General features: G+C 49.9%; 1 protein-coding gene across 1 annotated transcript; it reads right to left on the reverse strand.

The window, feature by feature from the left end:
• Positions 1–1,057: 1,057 nt before the first annotated feature.
• LOC147959326 (uncharacterized) lies at positions 1,058–3,100 on the reverse strand. The gene is made up of 3 exons (XM_087532602.1): positions 2,609–3,100; positions 2,075–2,521; positions 1,058–1,789 (listed from the first exon to the last, which is right to left on the reverse strand). The coding sequence occupies exons 1-3, from the start codon at positions 3,098–3,100 to the stop codon at positions 1,058–1,060; spliced, it is 1,671 nt and encodes a 556-aa protein (XP_087388728.1).
• Positions 3,101–9,215: the final 6,115 nt, after the last annotated feature.

The following is a 9,215-nucleotide window of genomic DNA, read 5'->3' on the forward strand; positions in this document are numbered from 1 at the left end:
GCTCTGCCAGAGCTGTTCTGCCGGGGACACTTCCCTCCGTGAGGGGGAAATCATCGCCATCGTCATCACCAATGCTCCTCTCATCGGGAGAGGGCCAATCTCCATCAACATCTTCACCAACACCATCTCCTCTCAAGCCCTAGTTCATCTCTTGTATCCAATTCTTGTCTCCAAGTCTGGGATTGGTACCTGTAGGTTGCTAGTAGTGTTGATTACTCCTTGTAGTTGATGCTAGTTGGTTTATTTGGTGGAAGATCATATGTTCAGATCCTTTATGCATATTAATACTCCTCTGATTATGAACATGAATATGCTTTGTGAGTAGTTACGTTTGTTCCTGAGGACATGTGAGAAGTCTTGCTATTAGTAGTCATGTGAATTTGGTATTCGTTTGATATTTTGATGAGATGTATGTTGTCTCTCCTCTAGTGGTGTTATGTGAACGTCGACTACATGACACTTCACCATTATTTGGGCCTAGAGGAAGGCATTGGGAAGTAATAAGTAGATGATGGGTTGCTAGAGTGACAGCAGCTGAAACCCTAGTTTATGCGTTGCTTCGTAAGGGGCCGATTTGGATCCGTATGTTTCATGCTATGGTTAGGTTTACCTTAATACTTCTTTTGTAGTTACGGATGCTTGCAATAGGGGTTAATCATAAGTGGGACGCTTGTCCAAGTAAGGGCAGCACCCAAGCACCGGTCCACCCACATATCAAATTATCAAAGTACCGAATGTGAATCATATGAACATGATGAAAACTAGCTTGACGATAATTCCCATGTGTCCTTGGGAGCGCTTTTCTCTATATAAGAGTTTGTCCAGGATTGTCCTTTGCTACAAAAAGGATTGGGCCACCTTGCTGCACTTTATTTACTTTTGTTACTTGTTTCTCGTTACAAATTACCTTATCACAAAACTATCTGTTACCTACTATTTCAGTGCTTGCAGAGAATACCTTACTGAAAACCGCTTATCATTTCCTTCTGCTCCTCGTTGGGTTTGACACTCTTACTTATCAAAAAGACTACGATAGATCCCCTATACTTGTGGGTCATCAGTCACGCGCCCAACTATTCAGCTGAAGGCCATCCGCCATCGTCCAAAGCTTGTGGCGTCCTTTGGGGATGCAAGCATGAAGCGTCGGCACGATCTCGCGAACGGAGCGGCCGTCGATCCAGCGGTCCTCCCAAAACAGGGCAAGCTGGCCATTGCCGACCTGCATGGTGGTGAAGGCAAAGAAAAAGGTGCGCTCATCGGCGGAGAACTGTAGGTCAAGTCCACTCCAAGCCTTGGCGTTATCGGTGCGGCTTAGCCACAGCCAGTTCGTGCGTAGAGCGAGGCCGGTGCGCTCGAGGTCCTGGACGCCAAGCCCGCCAAGTGAGATCGCCTGTGCGACGCGCCTCCAGTTGACGTGCCAGTTGCCGCCATTGGCCTCGGCACGCCCGGCCCAGAGGAAACCCCTCTGTATCTTCTCAAGCGTCTTGATGATCCGCTTCGGGAGCGCCAACACTAGCAGCTGGTGGATGGGGATGGCGCTGAGCACGGCTTTGACAAAGACGAGGCGGCCGACCATGTTCATGAGGCGCGCTTTATAGGTAGGTAGCATGCCCGCAGCTTTGTCGACCACAGGTTGAAGCAGAGTAGCGGAGGGACGCTTGACCGTGAGTGGAATGCCAAGATAAGTGATAGGCAGGTTCACGATGGGGCAGCCAAGTGTGTCAATGATGTGTGTCACTTCATCAGCGTCGCAGCGGATGAGGGTGGCCGAGCTCTTCAAGAAGTTCACCTAGAGGCCCGAGGCACGTCCAAAGAGCTACATGATGCTTTTCACGGCCATGGCGTCGCCCTGGGTGGGGTGGTAGAATAGGATCACATCATCCGCATATAGCGAGACGGCGGGGATCGAATGCCGATGGTGAAGCTACTACAGGACGCCCGTCTCGGTGGCTCAGCGGAAGAGACGGCTAAGCGTGTCGACCACGAGGACGAATAGTTGGGGCGAGAGGGGATCGCCCTGTCGAAATCCGCAGCGGTGCCAAATGGTCGGGCCGGGCTTGCCGTTCAGGAGTACCTTGGTGCTGGCTGACGAAAGGAGAATGGCCAACCAGTCCAGGAAGCGGCAGCCAAATCCATACTGGTGCAGGACCTCGAAGAGAAATGGCCAGCTGATAGAGCCGAAGGCCCGTGCCAGGTCGAGCTTCAACAGCAAGCGGGGTGCCTTGAGCTGATGGAGAAGGTGTGCAGATTGCCGGACGAGGATGAAGTTGTCACGCAACAAGCGTCCCTGGACGAACACGTTCTGGTTCGCGCTGACGAGTGCGTTAAGCTTGGGCGCGAGTCGCAACGAGAGGACCTTCGTGAAGATTTTGGCGACGAGGTGGATAAGGCTTATGGGCCTGTAATCTCCAAGGCAGCGGGCATCCGTGCGCTTGGGCAGGAGCGTGAGGAGCGCCTGGTTAAGGCAGCTAAATCCTCGGCCCCGGAGCTCGTATAGCTGCTGGAACACGTCGACGAGGTCCTGCTTGACGATGGGCCAACAGGCGCGCAAGAAGTCAGCGGTGAAGCCGTCGGGACCGGGCGCTTTGCGCGTGGGAAATCACTTGACGGCCTGCCATATCTCCTCAGCATCAAAGGGTGCATCAAGGTCATCGAGGTTGGCAGGCGTGATGAGAGCGGAGAGGTCCAGGGTGCACTCCCGGTGCACGACGGTGCCAAGCAGAGCGTCGAAGTGCGCGTATGCAGCTGCGGCCATGCCCTCCGGGTCCATGATGATCTCCCCGCCAGCCTCAAGACTGTGCACCATGTTCTTTTGCCGCCGATAAGAGCATTGCCGGTGGTAGAATGACGTGTTGGCATCTCCGTCTTTGAGTGTCGCGAGGCGGGCGCATTGGCGGGCGATGGTGCATTCCAAAGAAGCAATGCCTAGATAGGAGGCCTTGATCTGGCGACGCAGCCAGTCTTCTTGCACGGATAAAGCTCTACTCTCCAAGGCAGTGTCGGGCTTGAGGAGAAGCTCTCGGGAGACCGCAAGCCTGAGGCGCACATTCCCAACAGTCCGCGAGCTCCAGCTAGTTAGCTGGCGCGCGGTGACCTGCATGTGCAACATGAAGCGCCGGAATGGGTCTGTCACGTGGACAGAGTGCCATGCAGCCGCGACAACATCGTTGAAGTCGTCTAGGCGAATCCAAAAATCCTCAAAGTGGAAGCGCCGGTGCATAGTTGCAGCCGATGAGCAATCCAGGAGGAGGGGGCTGGGTCGGAGACGACGGAGGCGAGGCAGCGTAGGAGGCACGCGCTATGAAGCTCCTCCCAGTCCATGGTGCATAGGACTCGGTCGAGGTGGATGAGGGTCGGGGGCGACTGCTCATTCGACCAAGTGTAGCGTCTCTCGCCGAGGTACACTTCCTTGAGTGCTAGGTCGTTGAGCACGCGCCGAAAGCGACCCATCATGCGGTGGTTGGCGTTCCCGTTGTTCTTGTCCTCATCGCGGTATATTAGGTTGAAGTCCCCGCACAACATCCATGGCCCGGGGCACACGTCGCGGATGTCGCGCAGCTCCTGCAGGAAGGCAACCTTCTCGTCATCAAGTTGGGGCCCATAGACTACGGTGAGCCACTAGGGTGTGCCAACGCCGGACGCAGTGGAGACCTTAGCAGACAAGGTGTTGGTAGTGAAAAGAGGATCGGTGATAGTCACCTCTCTACTGTTCCATGCCAACAGGATGCCGCCACGGGTCCCAACAGCGGGCAAGTACACATAGTCATCAATATCCGAGCCCAGAGTCTCAAGGACAACCGACGAGCAAACTAACTGCATCTTAGTTTCTTGGAAGCGGGCGATCTATGCATTGGCAGTTACAACAAGCGACAGGATGGCGGTGCGGCGAGCGCGTGCATTGAGGCCGCGCGTGTTCCAAACCAGGACCTTAGGGGCGTGATGATGGGGAACGTAGCAGAATTTTAAAATTTTCTACGCATCACCAAGATCAATCTATGGAGTCATCTAGCAACAAGGGAGAGGGGAGTGCATCTACATACCCTTGTAGATCGCGAGCGGAAGCGTTCAAGACAACGGGGTTGATGGAGTCATACTCGTCGTGATCCAAATCACCGATGACCGAGCACCGAACGGACGGCACCTCCGTGTTCAACACACATACGGTTGGGAAGACGTCTCCTCCTTCTTGATCCAGCAAGGGAAGGAGAGGTTGATGGAGATCCAGCAGCACGACGGCGTGGTGATGGAAGCAGCGGTGATCTCGGCAGGGCTTCCCCAAGCTCCAACGAGAGAGAGAGGTGTTACGAGGGGAGAGGGAGGCGCAAAGGACTTGGGTGCGGCTGCCCTCCCTCCCCCCACTATATATAGGGCCCCTAGGAGGGGGCGCCGGCCCTAGGAGATCCAATCTCCAAGGGGGGGCGGCAGCCAAGGGGGGGACTTGCCCCCAAGTCAGGTGGGGCGCCTCCCACCCCTAGGGTTTCCAACCCTAAGCACAGGGGGAGGCCCATGGGGGGCGCACCAGCCCACCAGGGGCTGGTTCCCCTCCCACTTCAGCCCGTGGGGCCCTCCGGGATAGGTGGCCCCACCCGGTGGACCCCCGGGACCCTTCCGGTGGTCCCGGTACAATACTGATTACCCCCGAAACTCTCCCGATGGCCGAAGCTGGACTTCCTATATATAAATCTTCACCTATGGACCATTCCGGAACTCCTTGTGACATCTGGGATCTCATTCGGGACTCCGAACAACTTTCGGGTTACTGCATACTAATATCTCTACAACCCTAGCGTCACCGAACCTTAAGTGTGTACACCCTACGGGTTCGGGAGACACGCAGACATGACCGAGACGACTCTCCGGTCAATAACCAACAGCGGGATCTGGATACCCATGTTGTCTCCCACATGTTCCACGATGATCTCATCGGATGAACCACAATGTTGAGGATTCAATCAATCCCGTATACAATTCCCTTTGTCAATCGGTACGTTACTTGCCCGAGATTCGATCGTCGGTATCCCAATACCTTGTTCAATCTCGTTACCGGCAAGTCACTTCACTCATACCGTAATGCATGATCCCGTGACCAAACACTTGGTCACATTGAGCTCATTATGATGATGCATTACTGAGTGGGCCCAGAGATACCTCTCCGTCATACGGAGTGACAAATCCCAGTCTCGATCTGTATCAACCCAACAGATACTCTCGGGGATACCTGTAGTATACCTTTATAGTCACCCGGTTACATTGTGACGTTTGGTACACCCAAAGCACTCCTACGGCATCCGAGAGTTACACGATCTCATGGTCTAAGGAAATGATACTTGACATTGGAAAAGCTCTAGCAAACGAACTACACGTTCTTGTGCTATGCTTAGGATTGGGTCTTGTCCATCACATCATTCTCCTAATGATGTGATCCCGTTATCAATGACATCCAATGTCCATAGTCAAGAAACCATGACTATCTGTTGATCAACGAGCTCGTCAACTAGAGGCTCACTAGGGACATGTTGTGGTCTATGTATTCACACATGTATTATGATTTCTAGATAACACAATTATAGCATGAATAATAGACAATTATCATGAACAAGGAAATATAATAATAATCATTTTATTATTGCCTCTAGGGCGTATTTCCAACAGTCTCCCACTTGCACTAGAGTCAATAATCTAGTTACATTATGATGAATCGAACACCCATAGAGTTCTGGTGTTGATCATGTTTTGCTCACGGAAGAGGTTTAGTCAACGGATCTGCGACATTCAGATCCGTATGTACTTTGCAAATATCTATGTCTCCATCTTGAACATTTTCACGAATGGAGTTGAAGCGACGCTTGATGTGCCTGGTCTTCTTGTGAAACCTGGGCTCCTTGGCAAGGGCAATAGCTCCAGTGTTGTCACAGAAGAGAGTGATCGGCCCCGACGCATTGGGTATGACTCCTAGGTCGGTGATGAACTCCTTCATCTAGATTATTGCCACGACGCTTTGCTTGCAACGCACCAGCTTACTGCCCCACCATTCAAAATATACACGTATCCGGTTTGTGACTTAGAGTCATCCAGATCCGTGTCGAACCTAGCGTCGACATAACCCTTTACGACGAGCTCCTCATCACCTCCATATATGAGAAACATATCCTTAGTCCTTTTCAGGTACTTCAGGATATTCTTGACCGCTGTCCAGTGTTCCATGCCGGAATTACTTTGGTACCTTCCTACCAAACTTACGGCAAGGTTTACATCAGGTCTGGTACAAATCATGGCATACATGATAGACCCTATGGCTGAGGCATAGGGGACGACACTCATCTTTTCTCTATCTTCTGTCGTGGTCGGACATTGAGCTGAGCTCAATTTCACACCTTGCAACACAGGCAAGAACCCCTTCTTGGACTGATCCATATTGAAATTCTTCAATATCTTATCAAGGTATGTGCTTTGTGAAAGACCTATGAGGCGTCTCGATCTATCTCTATAGATCTTGATGCCTAATATGTAAGCAGCTTCTCCAAGGTCCTTCATTGAAAAACACTTATTCAAGTAGGCCTTAATACTGTCCAAAAGTTCTATATCATTTCCCATCAAAAGTATGTCATCCACATATAATATGAGAAATGCTACAGAGCTCCCACTCACTTTCTTGTAAACGCAGGCTTCTCCATAAGTCTGCATAAACCCAAACGCTTTGATCATTTCATTAAAGCGAATGTTCCAACTCCGAGATGCTTGCACCAGCCCATAGATGGAGCGCTGGAGCTTGCATACCTTGTTAGCATTCTTCGGATCGACAAAACCTTCCGGCTGCATCATATACAATTCTTCCTTAAGAAAGCCGTTAAGGAATGCCGTTTTGACGTCCATTTGCCATATCTCATAATCATAGTATGCGGCAATTGCTAACATGATTCGGACGGACTTCAGCTTCGCTACGGGTGAGAAGGTCTCATCGTAGTCAACCCCTTGAACTTGTCGACAACCCTTAGCGACAAGTCGAGCCTTATAGATGGTAACATTACCATCCGCGTCCGTCTTCTTCTTAAAGATCCATTTATTCTCTATCGCTCGCCGATCATCAGGCAAGTCTGTCAAAGTCCATACTTTGTTTTCATACATGGATCCTATCTCGGATTGCATGGCTTCAAGCCATTTGTTGGAATCTGGGCCCGCCATTGCTTCTTCATAGTTCGAAGGTTCACCGTTGTCTAACAACATGATTTCCAGGACAGGGTTGCCATACCATTCTGGTGTGGAACGTGTCCTTGTGGACCTTCAAAGTTCAGTAGCAACTTGATCCGAAGTACCTTGATCATTATCATTAACTTCCTCTCTAGTCAGTGCAGGCACCACAGGAACATCTTCCTGACCTGCACTACTTTCCGGTTCAAGAGGCAGTACTTCATCGAGTTCTATTTTCCTCCCACTTAGTTCTCTCAAGAGAAACTCTTTCTCCAGAAAGGACCCGTTCTTGGCAACAAAGATCTTGCCTTCGGATCTGAGGTAAAAGGTATACCCAATGGCTTCCTTAGGGTATCCTATGAAGACGCATTTTTCCGACTTGGTGAAAGTGCGTTATATTGACTAGAGGGGGGGGGTGAATAGGCGATTTTTATGAAAGTCTTCAAAACGTGGAAGTTATGAAGACAAACAGTGAAGATTATGCCTATTACTAAGCAGCGGAAGTTAGATTACACTAGGCAAGCCATGGTCAAGTATTCAATAAAGTGAAAGCACAGTGACAAAAGCTTCAGTGTAATAAGGATCAGGTAGGAAGAAGTTATGAAGCCAATCAAATCATACAGTTATGTTGTGAAGACAAAAGATAGAGCAAGCATGCAATGGCTTCACAATGAACAACAGTAAGTTGAAGGGAAGTGAAGATGAAACCAGTGACACGTTGAAGACAATGATTTGTTGGACCAGTTCCAGTTGTTGTGACAACTATACGTCTGGTTGGAGCGGCTAGGTATTTAAACCAAAGGACACACAGTCCCGGACACCCAGTCAAGGACACTTAGTCCAAGACACCCAGTCCTCACCGTTTTCTCCTTGAGCTAAGGTCACACAGACCTCGCCCAATCACTCTGGTAAGTCTTCAAGGTAGACTCCCAAACCTTCACAGACTTCGTTCACCGGCAATTCACAATTTCTCTTGGATGCTCAGAACGCGACGCCTAACCGTCTGGAGGATGCACAGTCCTCAAGTGTAATAAATCTTCAGATCACACAGACACGAAGACTTAAGTGATTCCCAATTTACTCTGGCTCTGGGTGGTTAGGGCTTTTCTCCTCACTGGGAATTTTTCTTTCAAAGGCTTCGAGGTGGGTTGCTCTCAAACGACAAAAGCCGTGCACTGAAATCTGAGCAGCCAACCGTTTATGGTTGTGGGGGTGGACTATTTATAGCCACTTGGCAACCCGACCTGATCTGTCCGAAATGACCCTGGGTCACTAAGGAACTGACACATGTACCAACGGTCGAATTTTGAACTCACACGGCAACTTTACTTGGGCTACAAGTAAAGCTGACTTGTCTGACTCTGGACAAGATTTTCTCTCAAAGTCTTCGTTCGAAGACATAGGATTTGAATTAGGCATCACTTCAGTCATTCTGATTGGTTCTCTTCGACCCCACTTAACAGTACGGTGGTTCCTATGACACAACATGAATGAAATAAAACTACGAAGGATCTAGGTCTTCGAGTTCCAAAAGCTTCATAGGGAGTCTTCTCATGTCATTGTCTTCAATATGAATATCTTCATAAACCACCATTGTCTTCAATGTCTTCGTACATTTTTAGGGGTCATCTCTGGTAGTAAAACCGAATCAATGAGGGACTTCTACCTGTGTTTTCCTGCAATTCTCACAAACACATTAGTCCCTCAGCTAGGTTTGTCGTCAATACTCCAAAACCAACTAGGGGTGGCACTAGATGCACTTACACTTGGGTTCGAGCTTTTCAGGTTGAAGTTTCTTGACATAAGCATCGCATCCCCAAACTTTTAGAAACGACAGCTTAGGTTTCTTCCCAAACCATAATTCATACAGTGTCATCTCAACGGATTTAGACGGTGCCCTATTTAAAGTGAATGTAGCTGTCTCTAGAGTGTATCCCCAAAATGATAGCGGTAAATCAGTGAGTGACATCATAGATCGCACAATATCGAATAGAGTGCGATTACGACATTCGGACACACCGTTACGC

This window comes from Triticum urartu, chromosome 7A, assembly GCF_056163025.1.
Source record: "Triticum urartu cultivar PI428250 chromosome 7A, HENAU_Tu73, whole genome shotgun sequence".
Taxonomy (NCBI): domain Eukaryota; kingdom Viridiplantae; phylum Streptophyta; class Magnoliopsida; order Poales; family Poaceae; genus Triticum; species Triticum urartu.

Bases quoted from the DNA above. Each gene is read 5' to 3' on its own strand.
- LOC147959326 (XM_087532602.1), bottom strand. From the start codon at position 3,100: ATGCAGGTCACCGCGCGCCAGCTAACTAGCTGGAGCTCGCGGACTGTT. The intron at 2,522-2,608 runs GTCAAGTGATTT...ATCGTCAAGCAG, and splicing joins CTGAGGAGATATGGCAGGCC to GACCTCGTCGACGTGTTCCA. The intron at 1,790-2,074 runs GTACTCCTGAAC...TCGGGCCTCTAG, and splicing joins TTTCGTCAGCCAGCACCAAG to GTGAACTTCTTGAAGAGCTC.